The sequence below is a fragment of the Centroberyx affinis genome, unplaced genomic scaffold, assembly GCF_046629955.1.
Source record: "Centroberyx affinis isolate AG114_WGS23_722 - 3 ecotype Tasmania unplaced genomic scaffold, CSIRO-AGI_Caff_v1 ptg000428l_1, whole genome shotgun sequence".
NCBI lineage: Eukaryota > Metazoa > Chordata > Actinopteri > Beryciformes > Berycidae > Centroberyx > Centroberyx affinis.
In genome coordinates this window covers 552,839-573,417 of record NW_027279092.1, presented here as the reverse complement: position 1 = coordinate 573,417, position 20,579 = coordinate 552,839, and the positions used below count along the sequence as shown (strand labels likewise).

General features: G+C 40.1%; 3 protein-coding genes across 4 annotated transcripts; all 3 read right to left on the bottom strand.

The window, feature by feature from the left end:
• Positions 1 to 244: 244 nt before the first annotated feature.
• Positions 245 to 2,119, bottom strand: hoxc4a (homeobox C4a). The gene is made up of 2 exons (XM_071516718.1): positions 1,665 to 2,119; positions 245 to 1,146 (listed from the first exon to the last, which is right to left on the bottom strand). Exons 1-2 carry the CDS (start codon positions 2,098 to 2,100, stop codon positions 785 to 787), a joined length of 798 nt encoding a protein of 265 aa, XP_071372819.1. The 5' UTR covers positions 2,101 to 2,119; the 3' UTR covers positions 245 to 784.
• Positions 2,120 to 13,580: 11,461 nt separating this feature from the next.
• On the bottom strand, positions 13,581 to 15,520 carry hoxc5a (homeobox C5a). Its single transcript, XM_071516731.1, has 2 exons — positions 15,031 to 15,520; positions 13,581 to 13,789 (listed from the first exon to the last, which is right to left on the bottom strand). The coding sequence occupies exons 1-2, from the start codon at positions 15,518 to 15,520 to the stop codon at positions 13,581 to 13,583; spliced, it is 699 nt and encodes a 232-aa protein (XP_071372832.1).
• A 1,775-nt stretch (positions 15,521 to 17,295) lies between these two features.
• Positions 17,296 to 18,475, bottom strand: hoxc6a (homeobox C6a). 2 transcript variants are annotated; one of them, XM_071516722.1, is made up of 2 exons: positions 18,079 to 18,475; positions 17,296 to 17,606 (listed from the first exon to the last, which is right to left on the bottom strand). In XM_071516722.1, exons 1-2 carry the CDS (start codon positions 18,473 to 18,475, stop codon positions 17,296 to 17,298), a joined length of 708 nt encoding a protein of 235 aa, XP_071372823.1. The 2 variants fall into 2 exon arrangements, with proteins under 2 accessions (XP_071372823.1, XP_071372825.1); XM_071516724.1 differs by having other exon boundaries at positions 18,082 to 18,475.
• Positions 18,476 to 20,579: the final 2,104 nt, after the last annotated feature.

The window sequence follows — 20,579 nt, the reverse complement described above, 5'->3', positions numbered from 1 at the left end:
ATGAGCTGCAAGATTCATAAACAGGCTGTAGACACAGTGATTCTTGTTTCCCTCATGAAATGTTCAAATAGTCACACAATGCATCTGTACACTTCTAAGGCGATCACTCCATAACCAAAACAATAGTGGACCTCAGCTGGCCTGGAATGAAGTTCGACCAAACGTATATAAAACTAGTAGACACTCACTGTTTTATTGACCAATATGATTATCACAAGTACACTAAACTCCGTTTATTGCATTTCACAATAATCTGCTTTTAACGGTCTAAACACAACATCAACACCACAAAACTAAATTGTAAATCAAAATCCTGTTTTTGAAGTACACGAGGTAATTCACACATTGTTATTATCCTAAACATACAAGTTCAAGATCAATGGTGTGTTCCAGCTTTTTTATACCAAAAATAACTATTATAATAATGATTTCCTTCCAGTGTTGTTTGAAATAAATAGATTGTGCATTTCACCTTGGGCAGCAGGGCAAAAGAATGGCCCACAATAACATTTTGATAAAATGTACATTTTTTCTACATTTTTTTCTCCTTCATTCAAAACATTTTTTTTTTCATAAAAAACATCATTTTAATTCTGCTTCAAATAAATTAAACCCTGTGTCACGTAAAAATAATTCATCGGTATTCGCAGTAATCCATGCTATATAACATGCATTTTATATAACTTTGGACTTAAAGGAAACCGCACAAGATAGCTACGAAAACAAAATATATAATTGTTCTATAAATAACCAGTTCTTTTTCTATCCCCAATCTTGATGTGGTTTATAACCTGGTAATATCCTCGCCATGCTGTGCTCCGGTGAGTTCATCGGGGGCCCCAGTATTAGTGGCCGAGGCAGCGGCAACAGCGCCGGCTGCTGAGCTTGTGTTGGACCCGGAGGAGGAGGAGGAGGATCTCACTTTGGTGTTCGGGAGCCTGTGATCTTTTTTCCATTTCATCCTGCGGTTTTGAAACCAGATTTTAATCTGTCGCTCGGAGAGAACCAGGGTATGGGCGATCTCGATGCGCCTCCGCCGAGTTAAATATCGGTTATAGTGGAATTCCTTCTCCAATTCTAAGACCTGCTGCCGGGTGTATGCTGTCCTAGACCGCTTGGGCTCCGTCCCATTGTAACTCGAGTTCACTGGAAAAAGGAGAAGTGGAGAGAAAGGGAGACAGAGAAGGGAGGAAAGGAGGGGTAAACAAGAATGGCCTCAACTGAGATATGAGTAGAAAGATTTATTGGATGTGAATGTTTAGCTGTTTGAGAAATTTAAATGGGAAGTTAAGAACTTCTCATCGTAATGAGAGGACACTCACATCCAACTATGGGCTAAATTATTAATGCAAGATTACAAAGCTCAATCTTTTTTTTTTTCTTATTCATTTCTCCCCCTCTCTCTATCGCGCAATACATAACAGCAGAAGCCACATGGCGATACGGCTGCCCTGAGTATACCTCGGCTATAAAATTTATGGTGGGTGTAATTACCAATGCCGAGTCGTAAATCCGCCTCAATTGTGCCATTTCAAAGGCTTCCCTGCTATCGGAGCAGGGGCTGGCAACGAGATGGGAGTCAGAGGGACTGATAAAGGGAGGGAAAGGGAGAGAGGAGCAAGAGAAGCAGGAGTGCAGAGAACATAAACACACAAGTTGCCTACCAGTGCTGACGTGAATTTTCTTCATCCATGGGTACACCACGGGCTGCTTGGAGGAGGCTGTGCTGTTTGGATGCTCCGGGGTAGCTTGGTTGCAGGCGGAGGTTGCGGCCGGTGGGGTGGCGGGGGACATGGATAACTGTGGGGTTTCACATGAAGCAGGTTGCCCTTTCCCTGCCAGCAGGTGCGCAGAATGGGGTAGTCCATGTCCCCTTGGCGTGTCAGGTTCAGGGATGCTTGCACAGTTGTACTGGCGGTCTTGGTAGCTCGCCCGCGGAGGATATAACTCCTGATGGTGATGCTGGTAGCCACTGTCCCTTGCGCGGCTGTAATATTCTGGACTATGCTCAGGGATGTAGCTATTTTGCGAATATTCCTCGCATGGAGGAAATTTCGGATCAATGTAGTTAGACTCCATCAAATACGAGCTCATGATCATTAATTTCTGGAGTGGAAAATAATTTTTCTAGCTTTGTCGTTTTTCTGCTCCATAAAGCCCTCCTACTTGCGAGCAGCCCTGTAAAGTTACTTTTACCACGTGACCCCATGGCCCAATAGCAGAGTAAGAGGTAGTTCCCGGATAAGGAACCAGAGGTATTTAGCATACCTACAGTCGCCATTGTGGGCACAATTCTCTCTCTCTTTCTTTCTCTCTCTCTCTCTCTCCCCCTCGCTCTCTCTCTCTCTCTCTCTCTCTGTCTCTCTCTCTCTCTCTCTCTCTCTCCCCCCCCCTCTCCTGCTCTCTCTCTCTCTCCCTCTGGTTGTGTTACCAAGGCAATTGATCTAGGGGACAAAACTAGTAGCTAGTTGCTGACTAAGGAGAAAAATAAAACAGGCAAAATCCTCTGGACAATAGGTGATAACAAAGGATAAGATACAACAATAGGAAACCAATCCTTATTTTTAATGTGGCAAACATAGAGGTTACCTGCTAATTAGTGAAGGCACAGTCTTTGCCTGTAACATTTCAACTATGGCACAGATAATGTTCCATTAATATTGATATACATTTCAGAAGTAGAACTGCATCATTATTGTAAGGTGACTTTCCTGTTTTAACAGTAATATAATCTTGTAAATCCTTGGGTTAGGGTTGACCTGAGTGCAAAGATCCTCTGGAAGTCACTGTGGTTGATTTGTGAATGTAGGTCTAATAACTTAATTTGTAATAAGGGAGGCAAAGCAGAGAGGGAGAATCCAGCTTCCAAAACAATACCATTCATTCAATAGTAAGACATTTGGCTATTGAAATTACTTCCTGGTTGAGCCAGGCTATACACTTGCATTAAAAGGCCCAGCCTTCACGTTTTAATTGACAACCCCAGTCTCTGCTTTTGCAGGCGTAACATTAGGGGTCAAACAGATTTAAGTGTAAGCACTTTAAAGTTGAGCCTACAGACGTATACTTCTTTGAAAGCTACTTTGAGTGTCACAGCAGCAAAAACATGGAACAAAAAGGTGTAGGGTGCTGTTCAATAAAAAGTTGAAGAATAAGCTACAGTAAAACTCATGGTGGTCATAATCTTCAGTATATAAAAAGGCACAAGTAATAAGGCCAGAATGTAAAGGATAGTGCCTTTACAACAATATATTTTATAGATTTATAGCCCAGTCAGATCATGACAGCACCTGTGACTTGATAAAATGACACAATGTTGATACAATGTTATAACAAAAGTGTTCTAAATGTTCTAAATCAATATTCCAATTTCACTGGTAGAATGAGCATTGTGATGTCACATGCCAGACAGTATACAACGAGTAGTGTAATGTCACAGACCAAACAATTGTGAACTAGTGCCAATATGAGCGGACAGTAGTGAAACTCTACCATTATGATTTCATAGACCAGCCAGCAGCAGAACAGTACCATTATGATGTCATAGACGAGACAGTAGTGGAACAGCACTGTTTTGATGTCACGACCAGTCAGCAGTGGAACAATACCATTATAATGTCACAGGCCAGCCAGCAGTGGAACAGCACCTCTATGATGTCACAGACCAGACAGCAGTAGAACAGTACCATTATAATGTCACAGACCAGACTGCAGTAGAACAATACCATTATAATATCACAGACCAGACTGCAGTAGAACAGTACCATTATAATATCACAGACCAGACCACAGTAGAACAGTACCATTATAATATCACAGACCAGACCGCAGTAGAACAGTACAATTATAATATCACAGACCAGCCAGCAGTGGAACACCACCTCTATGATGTCACAGACCAGACAGCAGTAGTACCATTATAATGTCACAGACCAGACAGCAGTAGAACAGTACCATTATAATGTCACAGACCAGACAGCAGTAGAACAGTACCATTATAATGTCACAGACCAGACAGCAGTAGAACAGTACCATTTCAATGTCACAAAGTAGTCAGGCAAGTGCAATTGTGTTGTTGCAGACCAAAGAGTTGGATGTCAAAAGGATGTTACGCCAAAGCAGTTACGCCTTCTCAGCCTACTAATTGAAGAGGCCATTCACTACATGCAGGGCAGGTTGGCTTATAGGAGTCTTGCTTGTGGATTTTCAAAACTGGACCAATTTTTACTAAATTCAACCCACTGTTCAAATTCTTTTATACCATCAGTCTTCTGTTAACAAAAAATACTGCAGCTGGCTATCTCTCTCTCCCTACATCTCTCTCTCCCCAACATGGTAGGAATTGTCTTTGAAAAATTCCTACATGTTGTTACATTTGTTACAGCCTAAATAAAGCACACCAATATTTAAATGAATGGAATCTGTGTGTGGACGATTGTTGCTGCTCTGACCAGCACCTGAGAAGAGTACTGCTGTGCACAAGGCAGCCACAAGCCAAGCTAAATCAGTAGTATTATGGAGGAACATGTAGGCAGAAAGGAAGTTAGAAGTTATGCTGTATACCATCCTGACTTTGAAGCAGACAGTATAGCTATGGTATGTAGAGCAATATAAACAAACTTGATGTTTACATGAACATATTTATAATGCGCTCTACATCAACGCTTTAAATTAATAGCCTTCACTTATGCTATCTGCATCTACTCTATCTAAATCTCTCTATATACATATATATATAGTAACTTTCTAGGCTATCTGCCACTGGGAAAACCAGCTTCTGAAGGTTACATGGTAATCTATGCTGAAGCACTGACCATCAGCCACATTACTGGAATGCATTATTTGTTTTCTAGAGGTCTGGGGTATGCAGGGAGGGGGTTATATTGTAAGAGGATATTGCATAGCTGTTTAAAGTTATCTTATACTGTGGGCCGACCTATCCTGTGTCAAAGTTAGCTGCAGTCAAAGTAGTACAGGCTTATGGCTTAGAAGCCTCCCACCAACATCCAGATCTTATTTAATAGTTTTCTTCATTGTCATGTTTTTAGATGAGGACAGCAAATGCCAAAACAGAAACAAATGCAACAACAATAATCTAAATCCTTATAATAATCCTAATACTAATAGGCCAGCTACAACAATAAGAATTACTACTACTGCTATTAATACTGCTAATAATAAAAAATCTTACGAATATTCAGAATGAACGTCAGTGTCTTTTCAAATAGGCTTCCAACTGATGCAGAGACATTAAGGCTGAACAGGAGGGACACAAGACAATCGGTCATCAGCACCACATTTCAAGGTAACGGTAGGTATCTATTTTCACAACAATAATTACATAACAAGGTAAAAAAAATCGACGTCAAATGGCATATTTCTAAGGCTTTGCTGTTTGTACAGAATGCGCACGACATTTCTATTACCCCTAGCGAGGATGTTAGAGGCGTTTTATAGAGCAATAAAAGCCGTAAATCAGTCACTTTTAAACGACCTCTGGTTCCCTACGTGTTTTACAGGGTCTGACACACTAGTAGCCACACACTACACACATGGGTTTACTCACTGTGGCCTACCTACACAATCTATGGGTGTTATGACTGTGAATACATTTTATGACAATGTTATTGCATTGATAGTGCTTAGAAAAAAAGCTGCATATCACAGATGCAGGCTATGCAATAGCAAGAAAAGCTTCAAGCCGAAGAGGAGTGTAGAAGCAGACGAATCCATTGGCTGGCGTGGTATTTCAGTCGCCCATGTATTCCTGTAGAGACGTATTTGCGATTGTTTGTACTTCACACAAATTCGGTTCTACAGGGTACATATAGACGACTAATGTGTTTTACGTTAGGAACTGCAAATATGATCTCTCAGGCGAATATGCAAGCAGATGATCATCTTTAAATTGTGATTGGTAACCTAAATGTTATGCGAGCACTGTCATAAGAATTATAAAGACAACAGGAATATAACACAAAGCATGCACTAAAGCGCATGCTGCTTGCCAAGGTTACTGAGGCTCAACCTAAACCCAGATATACTTTAGAGAAAAACAAATCAATTCTGCTATTAATCCCGTTACAAACTAAAGAAAAGACTTTGATCTCAACAGTTTTCAAAATATTCGTGCATATGCACACACACACACACACACACACACACACACACACACACACACACACACACACCGTGAGCAAAGGATAAGGGGGTCTCTTTCTCCACATTCAACCCCTGCCTTTGAGGTAGCTCTTATATGAATATTCAGTCACGAACACGGTGGATACAAAGGGACGGCGTGACAGCACAGATGAAAAATAAGTTTCTATTGTTCCCAACGATTTCTTGTGCGTGCTATTACCATACTGACCGCTCGGTAACCTTTCTGCCTGCCATTCTGGAAGCTAATGAGAAAAGCCTCGATGAAAAATGCAATATCAGACATGTGACCTGTTTCAGTGTTATTAAAAACAGCAAACATGCTCAAATTGTGAATCAATGGAATTGATTACAGTGAAAATGCACACGGGGAATTCAAACGCTGTCAAAAAACATCTCAATCTTCATATTTCGCTGCATGCTCTCTGTGTATCAATTTAATAGATTTTTTTTCTTGATTGAAGGACAAGGCCTCCTAAGACACCAAGCGAACTAACGAAGAAGTAGTAGAAAAATATGGAAGCCATGTTCATTTTGCTTTGTGATATGCTCAACTGAATATGTGCTGGATTTTCTGTGCACCCCACCAGTCTGAAAGAGCTGCATGCACGCCCCACACTCCCTCTCGCCCCATGCTCTCTGGCGGACGCATTTTAATATTAGTTAGACAGCCTGACCCGCGTTTCACCCCTCGCGTTTGACTGGTTCCAATAGTTCACTGCCAAGGATTATTGATGGAGAAACAGCAATGAATTCTTTTTCCCCACAAATGGCTTTCAGATCGTGCACCTAGTTCAATAACTAGCTATAATGTAGAAGTACAAAAAATGAGGCCCTCAGGCGGACTAATTTGATGTTTCATTTGTTCATTTGAGAAATAGTTAAGCTTTCCCTTTCCTGCAAAAAATAACAGCTATACAAGCATGTTAACATATGTGCATGTGTAAACAAAATAAATCTGTGCAAAACCATAGGGGTTGTTGTTCTGTCCATGCATGGGTGTTTTAATTCAGTGGCCCAGCACCTGACCTGGATGCAGACAGTACACAGCAATATTCCGCTCCCTGATGAAAATGGTTACGATGCGCTTTTAATCAACGCCTTAACCTAATAGCCTTTACACATTTACTCTTCCCAGGTGGAATAACGTTAAGCTGTTGTATCTTCCAATGGAAAAAGTTTTAATGAAGTGCAGACAGACTGGTTGAATATGTGAATACCCTTTAAAAGCACAAGCCGGGATACCAGGTGAACAAAGGTGATTTTAGATACTAGATGCCCCACAGAGGCCATTGGTTGGTTTGTAATTCACTATGACGAATGTTGTGGTTCGTTAGATTAAGTAGCTACAAAGTCCTAAATCCACTTCAGCTGTGCAGAACAGACCGAATAGCCTACATCTCTTCCGCCTATTACCTAATCAGTTTGTTTTATACAAATTGCTGCTGAGCAATAATTCGTTTTTAAGTTGCAGTTGGCCTACTTGTCGTAATGTTAAAACCTTTGCATTTCCACAATACATAAATAATTAGGCTAAATAAATAAAAACATCTAAGTTTATTTTCGATTAATACAAAATCACTGTGATTGTTGTATCAGTGTCTCTGTGTAAAAACAAACCAAAATGCTTAACCAAATTCGTTATGAGTGGCGAGGCATCAATACCCATGATGTCAGTGCAGCCAGCTGTTTGCCTACAGCCAAATAACAAGCTCCAGAAGTGTCAGCTCACTTGACTAAAGGCAGGTGGATAGGCGTGGGGCGAAGGAGGACACTTACTGATAAATCCACGATCCCACTCATTTCGCCCCCGACGAATTTTCTGAAAAATAGAGGGAAAAACGAAAATTAGATCAAGAATGGTCCCAAATAGTCTACCTTTAAGTTAGAAACGGGCTTTCTTGCATCCAACCTGAAAATTAAAATGCACGAGAACTATCGATGCCAGGATTCTACCAAGTGTTACATTTCTGAAAAACAAACGAGCATTTACATGTCATTGGTGGTATTTTTTTTTTTATTATTATTATTATTTTTAATCAGAAATGGTCGGTGTCCGTTATATCAATTCAGTAACCTTTTATGTTACAGACATTAGGCCTTTTACGTTATTAAAGCATAACGGAAAGGATGCATTGTGCATAGGCATATTCCAATAACTTTCTTCGTTTTTTGCTCAGTAGATACATTTGACAACATAGATTTTCGTACGTATGTTTGAAAAAACAAACAGAAACAAACAAATCAAAAACAAAAACAAATGAAGACATGATCAACAAATGGTAGTTTAAAAAATCGAAAATCATATAGACGCAAATGATTTTCTAAATCATCTCATGATAACTTGTTTCGCAGTCTCCCAATTTTCAAATATAGCAATGAACCATTTTGATGTTGCATAATTATTTCACCTTAATGATCCCTCATCCTCTCCCCATGCCTCTGATCTCCTCTGTTATCTAGCCTAATTGAAGGGAGGTGCCCTAGAAAAGCTTTGACAAGTGTGGCCTCCTGCAGAACTGGGACCGAGGACAGAAATTTAGGACGGGTCATTTTCAGACAGTAAAACTAAATTTACAAGCATTTTGGTATTTCCTTGGGCAAATGTTCTATGAATAGAAATCCCTGGACTTCAGTGCGGCTGAATTATAGCGAGTCGTCAAGAAAAAATCACGACTTTGTCTTAACATTGGAAATAAATTCAGACTCAAGTCGAAAAAAAAGCAAAGTAATGGGAGTTTATGGTTCTTATTTGGACTCAATGTTAGACAAAGGGAAGTCTGTGCTCACCCGGAAATGACCTCTGTCGATTGAATAATGACAGTGTCAGTTCCACAGGTCAGAGAAAAGAATACAATATAACAGAACATGGCAGTGACAAGGGATGTTTAGATTAGGCCTACTGAACTTTTACTGTAGTGAGACTAGTGATACTTTTGAGCTGAAGTATCCTGTCCTCAAATTGGATCATACAAACAAAATCTTTGATTCAACCTTCATCACAAGATGCAATGGCTGGAAAGTCTTCACGGTAAAAATGGGAGCAAAATATGCCTGCACGCAATAAGCACATTGCAGGTGTCCCAAGCGTTGTCATGTCACACATCATATACGTTTATTTATTACTAACTGCATGGAAAATCCAAAGTAAATATTGGATATATCTCTTTGTGGGAAAATACAATTATGTCAGTGTTTCTTTTGCTTTGTCATCTTGCTAGGATGATTTTCCCTAACAGTCAGTATGATAACACAAACAGTCAAGAAAGTACTGCATAAAAGTAGGCGTGAATCCTAGGATCAAAAAGAGCAGGAATCCATGTTTTGGACACATTGCCCCTTCTAAGTGTATTCCCCATACAGGAGCGTGTTACACAGTGCCCCCTATTGGAAGTGTATAATTGATCACCCTCCACACCTGAAAGAAAACAGCCATGGACTCAAGCAGTAAACTAATTCTAATAGAGAGTTAGACAAATAGAGAGGCCAATACAACAAAGACTGTCTGGCATCACACAGGGAGACGGACAGATGGAAGTGTGTTGATCCATGCAGCTCATGTTCAACCCTCAGTGTGTTTGTGGATAGGTGTGTTACATATACCTGAGACTAGCCGGGAGACTCTTATTTTGGTTGACACTTAAATCCAAAACATTTCCATTTCCAACACATCTCATTCCAACAGTAACATCAAATCCTGTGCTGTAGTCTCATTAGGAATAAAGCCTATACATCCCTGGCGTTGCACCTTGCTCCATCAACTGAGCTATATTGAACCAAACAAGACATAATATGAGAATTAGCCATTTGCAATTCAATGCATTGATTAAGAAAAAAATGGCATTTCTTGGCTGAATTGCTTTCTAAGACATATAGGCTATTAAATGATCTGCCCTATAGAGCAACAGAAAACTATTGAGCTTATAAGATCACATTGCCCCATCAGTCTCCAAATTGATCGATTCAGTAATATCTCCCCCTGCAATGTGGACAACAAGCAAGAAAGGCTATAGAGGTGGTTGTTAATTCAATAGACAACAACTAATAATCCTGTATTCTTCAAGAAACATGCTTTTTATGTAAAAATGTGCAAGGAAAATGCATGTGAACAGGCATGCTCCAAAGGTTAAGGTTCACCTCCAGCTTGAAAAATTGTGTTTTTTTCAGAGAGTAGTTTGGGTTTGGAGGATGCCATAATTACATTGCCAAGAGCACCGCCTTTGCGTCAAGCCTTTCCCTTGGCCCAGATACTAACTTGACACTAAAGTAACAAGCTATTAGATGAAACTACTTACTGATGTGAAGTATTTGGTGAGGACATTTTGCATTTCATAGGCTTTTTTTGTATGGAAGATATCATTTTCAACCTATCTGCATACCTTATAGTATTACACAGAACAATAGTCACATTTTACTGGCTACACACCAAGTTTCAATTTCACAAACACCTCTTAGAACAACCCTGAGCCCCTATACTATAGCCTACTATAGAATCTAGTATAGTATAATTTCCCATTAGGGAAATGAAACAAGAATTGTCACTCCACAAATTGCATAGGTGTGTGTGTGTGTGTAAGTGAGTGAGTGAGTGAGTGAGATAGAGAGGGGGAGAGAGAGGGGGGGGGGGGGGGGGGGGGGGAGAGGGAGAGAGAGAGAGAGAGAGAGAGAGAGAGATGGGGGTGTGAAGGGTGGGGTGGGGTTGAGGCTAAATGATTTTTGGTAGTTCTGGCTGACTTTTGATTTTCCACACAGTCAAATTTGGCAAAGATTTTCTTTCTCTTACTGATAGGACCAACCGTGCAAAACAAACTGTTGAAACACACGGCCTCACAACTTTTAAACCTCTCTTTAATTATTTCTCCTAGCGAAGTATTAGTATATTGACTCCACATACATTATGTTGCCTTATTTCGTAACACTGAAATGTGGCATAAATATTGCACAAAAATAATCTTGGTGAAAACCAACAACCGTAATAGCCATTTCTACATAATCACAATTCTGGCGACCTAATTGTGCAGCGCCAAATATTTAAAAAATCTAAACGCGTTTTTTTTTCACCGATTATTTTAAAATCACAATTGTCCAAGATTTTGTAAAACGTAAGGCCTGCAATTGCAAAACAGACGCACATTCCCCACACAGTCATACTAATTAATCTAATAACCAAGCATGCGTCTGCAGAGATAAAAAGTCACGCTAATAAAAAAATAAACAATAACATTATTTTATATGACATAAGGCAAAATAACGGAGCCGTTGAAGGCCTGTAGGCAAAGTTAAAAAGAACTTACTGCAGCAGCTTCCAGTTCCCCACACCACTCGACTACAGAGTCCGGAGAAAGGTAGTACTGCACCCTCACTGCCACAAAGCCCTTTCTTCCTCAGATAAGGGGAAGCCGGCAGCTGCGATTCCGGACAGTTAAGATTATATATGATGTGTATATATCGAAGGTTTGTCAGCTCTTCCAGGCCATAAAACCCACTTAAATGACACCACGTGCTTCCTATGCACCATTCACAGGCCCTGCTTGGGGCAATTGGCATAAGTAACCTTGTAAACTTTAAAATACCCTAAAAGAAAGACATACAAAAAGGGATTCAATACATTGTCCACGTAAGGTTAGGCCTAACAGAGCGCAGAGAAAGTGGACGCTGCGCTAGCCAGTTCTCTAGCCGTGAAGGAAGTTCTATAGGAAGCTATTAGTTTAAGAGGTGAGTTGATTTTTATTTTCTTCAAAGTGCAGCTATCAAAGCTATACAGGAGCTATTTCATAACTTAGGGCTATAATGCGTCATATACTATTACTACTACTACTATTATGAATGTAGACAGCCAGCAACTGTCATGTCCTCTGTATAAGACCTGATATTGTTACTTTAACTACAATATAATTATGGCAGCTTCAAAGAGCAGGAAGATATCATAAAGTTGCCATATGGCACCGCAGTGATGGCGCGTCAGTCTGCGGCCACAGGAAACCAAAGTTTTGCATCCATGTTGTGTTGTGGGCGAATGTTATCACAGGCTATGTCCCTTCCTACCCTGACAAAACAGGAAACGGAGTCTGTCTGTGGTGGAGTGGTAGAAAAGGGGCAATAAAGTTTTATGAGGGCCTTAAACTTCAATGCGCGTTTGTCAGTCAAGGGAATTCTGTAAATAGCAAACCAAACCGCACGAGAAACACTTAAGAGTTGGTCGTGTCTCTAAAAGATTTAACTTATAGTCTTGACGATTATTATAGAGTCAGAATGAAATATTGGCATATTACAGAGTGAAATAAATTGGCATTAAAGGTGCAGTCAGCAATATTAACACTAAGACACTTCATAAATAAACAATAAACTAAAACTTTAGTTTTCAACATTAAACAATGATGTCACTGTTTTTAAATATTTTAATTCACTGTAGCATAAAAGTCATTAAAACGTAAGCGTGCTGTGTGATGTCATTGATTAGCCCCCTGATATAAGGAAGTAGGCCTAATTGTCTGGTGTAAAATAAGAGAAAAATGCGTACTGAGCAGATATACATTGGAAGATTGTTTACTTTAAATTGTCAGGTTTTATTGATTACAATCAACAAATATGCCATCTATCAATTATTCTAGGCCTTGTGTAAGCCAGGCACCTTAAGCCTACCAAGGGAAGTGGCTCCATTGCACATTACAACAATATTATCACATACAATTGTTGAATTATACATAATGATTTAGATTCACAAGGGTATATGACAACATGTATGATGCCTTCATATGACCAAAAGAAAGAAACCCTCTCACAGACACTGAGACACTGCTCACTGAACAAATCACACATCCAACCAAATCCCTAACTTGTTTGCATTGCAACACGTTAGAGAAAAAAATTAAAAAGGAAGAGGAAAAAGTAAATTTTTACTGGTGGAAAACTAGCCTATATAACTGTTGCTTATGCCAGTTTACCACTATTATAGTGTGATTTTGAAAGCAGTGAGAAATATGGATGCCTTTATTTTATTTTATTTGTTCGTTTATTTGATAATATGGAAAGAAATGGTACAGGCTATCAGCCAGCCTCTTCTACTCGTATCCTAATTAGACAACATAGAATATTAGTGGTACAGTATAGCCTTTCCATGCACTGCAAACCTAAGGCTTGCAGCGTAGAGGACCCAGCTCCCCTCAACCCCTTGTCCCTCCATGCAGCAAAGTGAGGTTATCATCGCATGGGCAGCAAATTAATTTAGAAATGTAAACCGATTGATCAAAGTGAGTGATATTCAATACATTAGGTCCCAAACTGCAGCAAGTGACACATAATTGGTGATGAAGCACATAGAGCGGTGTCATGATGTCATTGCTCCTAGCAGTTCATCCGGAGGTCAGGCAGCACTCCAACACTGTGCAGTGTGGGTTGGATGTGCAGCTCGTTCAGTGCACTTATTCCTTCACTTTGATCTTTGAGTCCTTCTTCCACTTCATTCGTCTGTTCTGGAACCAGATTTTGATCTGCCTCTCGTTTAGACACAGGGTATGGGCGATCTCTATGCGCCTGCGGCGGCTGAGGTACCGGTTGAAGTGAAACTCTTTCTCCAGCTCCAGAGTCTGGTAGCGGGTGTAACTGGTCCTGGACCGCTTACCGTCCGATTCTGAAGTGGTATTAAAATCGGTTAGCTTTCAGCAGTGGTGTAGTGGTAAATAATTTAAAAAAAAATTTAAAAAAAAGGTGGGTTACCTATGATCCAGTCCAACAACTACCAACATAAACAAAAATAAATTTATTTTCAGAAATGCATTAATTTGTTTTCCCCCTTGAACAACCCTATATCTTCATATAATGTAGCTTGATGCTACTTACTATTATGTATGCTGTGGATTTATGTTATAAAAAATTATGTCAGGCTAAAAAGGTTGTTAAACTCTATTCAGCCAATCAAATGTGTGGGGGGCCTGCACTGCATGCCTGGATTTCGGTCTCACTAAAATATAAAAAGTATATTATCACTTAAGAAATCGTATCCTATTATACTGTGTAATTACAAATTCGAGGAGTCAAATAGGGCAGCATAAAATAATAATGTGTTGGCCTCCATGCAAACATTGGCCTGGGCCTAAGACCGCTGCACAGAAGTACAATATGGGAGGAAAAACACATGTATGAAATCTAAGGAAGTGTAATTAAAAAAAAATATAAATCCCTGTTTTCTAGGTTAATGTAGAAAAACGTCCTCCTTAAACGTGCTCTAGTGCTGGCGCAAGGCAGCAGGCCCAGTCCTATTGGACTTAATATTAACATCTCAAGCTGTGTGTTCCTGGATGTGGGCTTATGGAGGAACACAAAACACAAGTAGCCTCTATTTGCAGGAAATGTGCTCACTGTCCATCTGTAGCCTATAGGCAACTAGTGGTTCCAATACAAGGCATGGAAAAGGAGCATGCCTATTCAAATCTTTTCGAGGTGAAAAGTTCATGATTGGGTCAGGGCAATGGTGTTTCCCAGAGTTCAATTTAAGGCTAAACCTTCTCTCACACAGAGCCTCTGAATGTAATACATATAGCTTGACTAAGAGTATAGACTAAGCACGGCAAAAACTAATACTAAGGCATGAATTTGTAATATTATTTCATAGTTTTATCACAGTTTTGTTCTCTTATCCAATTATACCACCATAAATCACCCCACAGATCACCTCTTCACCGTAACAGAGCAGGTTTACGAGCAATGGATGCCTTTGTCATAAAATTTATGACCGCGAGTTTTTATTATTTCCTGCGTTTGGCCTATAAAACTCAAGAGGGAAACGGGAACGGACGAAAAGAAGTGTTGCAGCGTTAAGAGTGAATAAGGGAAAGCATCTTAGTCGCACTTTAGAAAATAGGCAAACTTTACCGTGGCTCATGTGCAGTTTTGTCATCCATGGATAAATCTGTGGTCGCTGCTCACTGTCCTGACGTTGGTTCAGATTTGTATTTCGTTTCACCGCTTGCGTGTTCTCCGTTTTTCTCTCGCTTTCCTGGGTCTTGTTGCCGCTGGATTTTGCGCTCCTCTCCGCGTTTCTGTCTGTCCCTTGTCCCAGCAGCGTGTTACTGCCGTAGTTGAGCCCACTTGCGTCCACGGACGAGCTACTGGAGACCATGGTTATCTGTGGTCCTGACGGTAGAGGAGTATCCGTAATGCCACGCAGGCTAGTTTTCATCTCCTCCCGTTCAACAGAGGTCGTGGGGACGGGACAAGTGAATATCCCGTTCACATTAACACCCTCATAACGGCTGGACGTGCGCCCAGATAGGGAACCACAGTGATCGAAACTAAACATAGTGTTAGGAGAAGTTGTCTCGCTTGTTTGCCTGAGAATGGAGCTGTCAACATAAGAGCTCATGTTTAAGTATTGCCGATAGTTTCTTTTTATACTACAGAGGGCTGCGGGCTGTATTTTTCGGTTGTTTCGTTGTTTTGTTGATCATTGCTTTTCTTTGTAGCCGCTTTTGGAAAATTCAGAGCTGTCTGTCCTAAAAAAATAATCCAGGATTTATAGGTGGGGTAGGCTATGGTATCTTTTTTTTATTCTTGATCCGACGTGCGCTGCCCAAATATGGGGTATTTGTATGGGATCACGTGCACATGTTGGCCAGTCATAAATTGGCTTTGATACTCAATGGGGATATTGATGAATAGGAGAAACGTGTCCGGTAAACTTTGAGCTGTTGGTTGTTGAGGACCATGCAGGGATCTTAGCGAAAAAAGGGCAAGACAGTAAGACAAGAGCGTCATCTGGTGTCTGGTATGGGGCAGGACGGTCAGGGCTGGCCATTGCTCTCTGCCCATGCCAGGGTGCGTGTCCCACATAACCCCAGTAATAATAATAGTAATAATGATAATAATAATAATAACCATAATAATAATGATGATAATAATAATATTTCACAACAGCAATCCACAACTAATTCAGATGCGTCGAGAACTAATGGTGATATTCATGATTAAATTGGTAAAAAAAAAAATCTATTTTGGTAAATGCAGATTAGAATCTACACTTTTATATGTGGCTGTAATATAGCCTACTGTAAATAGCCTATACATTGGAATGTTGTAGTGTTTGATTATGCATTGACAGCCCATTCCTGCGTCCCTGAAGCCAATCGGAAGGTTGAATGTTTAATCCAAAGATGAAAGAGGCCAAAAGTGGCTAAGAAATCTGGGTTTTGCTTGGATTATTTGTTCCACACCTACTTTTAGAGTTTCTCCTGGCCAAAAGGTTAGGATGATTTTAAAATATAATATATAAGCCTCCACAATGAGTGAGGGGATACGTAGTGTAAGCAACCTTTCTTTATACGGTCATCTGAGTCATGTTAGGAAGTACCATACACCAAAAGAACAAGACGAGGGTGAAAGTTTTACAAATATTTTATTCCATGATACACAATTATGACAAAACATGAATTCGTAACCCCAAACAAAAGTGAAGTATTACTAGTGTACAAATCTATCTCACAAGGAAAGCCTATTGTGTCAAATGATCAAAAAGGGCTAAGCGCAATGTTATGAAGCGTCTATCAAAGCGGCTAAATGCACATAAGTCCTCACAGGATTTACATAATATAGTATTACTTTGATTATATACAGGCATTTCAGTTTTGTGTGTATTTTATCCCGTGCAACTTTCAGGATTATGCAAGACACTTTCTGCGGACGATTCAAGTACTACATTATACTGGGATAAAATAAGTGTGCGTCCGATCCTTTCCTTCATACGTGGAATGTTAATGTAAAATGTTGAGTTAAGCCTGACCAACACTGTAGTTTGTGAGGTGATCAAAGAGTTTACGGTGATGGATGGGGTGTGGGATGAATACATAGATTTTGCTTTCATGGGGAATAACGTTGAAATTAATACTTTTTTCCCCCTTTCACAACACAAGTGTGACATGGCAATGAAAAACTAATTCTGCGCTCAAATGTCAAGATATTTCGCATGGGCCATACTGTGCCTGAAATAATTTGGATTTCTTGTAAGGCTCAACGCTCCTGTGGTCAACATGAGATATAGTGGGAGAGCTGCAGAATAGCCATCATGCAATGAAGTCAGTCTCTGGTCCATATAGATTTTTTAGGTAGTTATGTTGGGTTTTCATGGTTATCTGGTGTTGTTTTTTACTCTTTTTTCTTCTCCTCCTCATCTTTCCCTTCTTCTATTGCGCCATTGCGTTCCTCCTCTTGAGAGACTCCTGTCTGTTCACTTCCAGTCACCGTTGATGTCAGGTTGCTCTCCTTCTTCCATTTCATGCGTCGGTTTTGAAACCAGATTTTGATCTGCCGCTCTGTTAAACAAAGCGCATTTGCGATTTCGATGCGTCTGCGCCTGGTCAGGTAGCGGTTGAAATGAAACTCCTTTTCCAGCTCAAGTGTTTGGTAGCGAGAGTATATTTGACGTCCTCTGCGTCTGTCTGTCCCGTAGCCGACTCCTACAGGGAAGCAAATCAGTTAGAAAATAGTCAGTAATTTAATTGTTTACACGGTGCACACATTTGTATCACATTTGATATTAAAAAATATGCTATTGTGGTCTAATATCATACTTTGAGGCAGTTTAGTATAAGTTTTCCCTCGTTATGAGAATCACAAGTCTAGTTTAAATCCATAAAGAAAAAATAAACGCATTTTAACTGTAAGACAAATCTTATCTCAAAGGGTATCGCTGCTTTATTATCTATAATAATGGCTTCCTCAGATATTTAGTGTGTCAAATGCTACTGATTATGACTATTATATCATTCTTAAAATGAAAGCTGTTTGTTTGCACATGAAAAGGCCCATCTACAAGTCGAGGGGATACAGTAATGGTTTATGGGGCCATAAAAAGTAACTTACTCTCTTGGTAAGACATATCGTAAAACTGGCCCATTTCCTTAATTTATTTGTCGTAGTAAAACTCACCGCTGTGTGAGTTCATTCGCTGCATCCACGGGTAGATCGGGATGTTGGTTTTCTGGTCTTGAGCTCCTGCTCTTCCTTGATCCAAACTGTACTCTTGAGCAATGTGGCTTTGTGTATTGAGTCCCATGTTTGTTTGTCTGCAGCTGGGGAGCACATCCTTGTCTTGAAGAAACACATTTGATCCATATTCATACTGTGCCCTACCAGACCCAAAAACGACATTATCTTGAGGAGAGTAGAAAGGTGCATATATCCGATTTTGGGTCACAGCAGCACCGTACGACGAAAAATGTCTGACGGTGTCATAGGTGGTGGAGTTTAGGGGTACATTGGGCAAAACGTCTTGACCACCAGATAAATGGCAGGAGAGCGACGGGTTTGCGAAATAAGAATTCATACCTTGCCTGTAACCCTCTCTCCAACTCTCCCCACTTCTTTATCGGTCTCTTTTCAGTCTCCTCCTCAGTAAATCTCCTTTCCGTTTCTGTCAACCAACCACACCTTTCTCGAAGGTCTTCTTTTTTCCACTTTCTGCTTCTCTCAATGGACGTGGTCTACTTTGAGGATTCAATATTATTAATTTCCAATCTCCGGTTAAGACGCACAAACCCGAGTGTTATAGCTGAGGCTTGGCTCGGTGAGAGACAATATGACAATGTCAGCTGACCATGCTCCACCAATTGAGAGCCAGGAGTTGAGGAGAAACTGTAGCTTTTAGCTCAGAGCTTGAACATTAGTGCTAAATGCCGATAAACACAACGTAGAGTTCGAGTAACACACAATACAGCCTGGCTGCATAAGAAACATAGACTTTAAGTTAATGGAAATATAATATTTAAGAGAAAAGTATGAAGCAAAATGTGATGCCATTCAGTGCAATGGGCATATTCTACGGGGATTCAAAGTCAGTAAAAATGCAGAAAAAATATTTATTTACTCATATTCAAAGGTATTTCAGCGGGGTTCATATGAAAAGTGATATCAACTTCATTTTCTAAGATATAATATCCTTACCTGCGTGACGCAGTGTTTGTGCGTGTGTGCGAGTATGTCTGTCTCTCTCTCTCTGTGTGTGTGTGTGTGTGTGTGTGTGTGTGTGTAAAACTCACTTAATTTTAATTTTACAACACCACTATGGAGGTACAATATCAATAAATAGAAAGGACCGTTGGGGGCCCATATAAAACGAGGGTCTTACGCACCATGACGCCCTGCCTTTCAATGAAGATTCAAATGAAAATTGGTGTTTAGTGTTTATCTCACCCATATCGAGGACTTTCTAACATACTCTTAATGCTTTCATTGTGTATTAATTGTACTATCTGGCATGTGAGCAATTATCATGCCTTTGCACTGAACTGGGGGAGGGTGTAGGTGGTAAGAATGCGTTTATGGTCTCTCTTCTGTGAGGGCAATAAAACAAGTGACGTTCCCCAGCTCACCAACAACTAACTCTGCAGCAAAGCCCTGCAACACGAGGAGCAATCTCCGGGCTCAGAAATGAAAGCACTGCACAGCATGTGGAGGCATAAACCAAAGGGAAATAGCGTGTAGGTCCAGTCGACTCGTAAAGAACTGCGTTTAAGAAGATATTTCTGCCACCCTCTTGAAAAATCCAATCAGTTATGCGACTGTCCAGCCTACGTCAGGCAAAAGCCTCCATAGGCTAACTGAGTCCGGTCTTCCTGTTCACTATAGGCTGATTGTTCACAGGTACAGTCTCTTCAATTCATAGCAATAAAAAAAAACAAGTAGGCTATCAATTTGAAAAGTACAAGCTGTCTGAAATACACTGTGTTAAAATGCTTATGCAGAGGCTCTGATGTTTTTTTCTGTTCAGGTTATACCTCGACATTCCTTTGACACAGGGAGGAAAGGAAACTAATAATTATCTCAGATGTAGAGCAGAAAATTATGGGTTTGGAAATGACTTTAGAGGTGTTCTGTAAAAAACTGGCAAAAGTTAAGCGCCTTTCTAGGTGAACTGTGCACCCTGGAAATGCGTAAATTCTCAAATGAATGGTATATTACAGTATACACTCTCCCCAATTGTATCTATATAATCAACATTGCCTAATTGTTTTTGTACAGTAGATGAGAGCGGATTTGGTACGGCCAGCATTTTTAATACAATCAAAGTCAAACGCATTTCAATTGAATTAAAAAAATAAAACTCCCCGCACTCGCCTGAAAATAAATCTGTCTTATAATTCACACTATCTTCCATTTTCTTAACAGGCCATAATTGATACCTTAATTAATCGATAGACTTATTGAAAATGTCTGGCAATTCTGTTCAAACGCAGTCGATGTGGCTACAGCCTTTTGGTGCACCTCATTGATTTCTTGAATAGGGTGAATACTTGCAGCCTAAACGTGCAACACTGTTTGGTCTGTTGTTTGGGATCCTGAATAGCCCATAAAAGAGACAAGAACAAAGAGAAGGAAGTAGCTGGTGCAATAAAAGTTTCCCTTCACCTTATTCGTGGCCATATGTGACA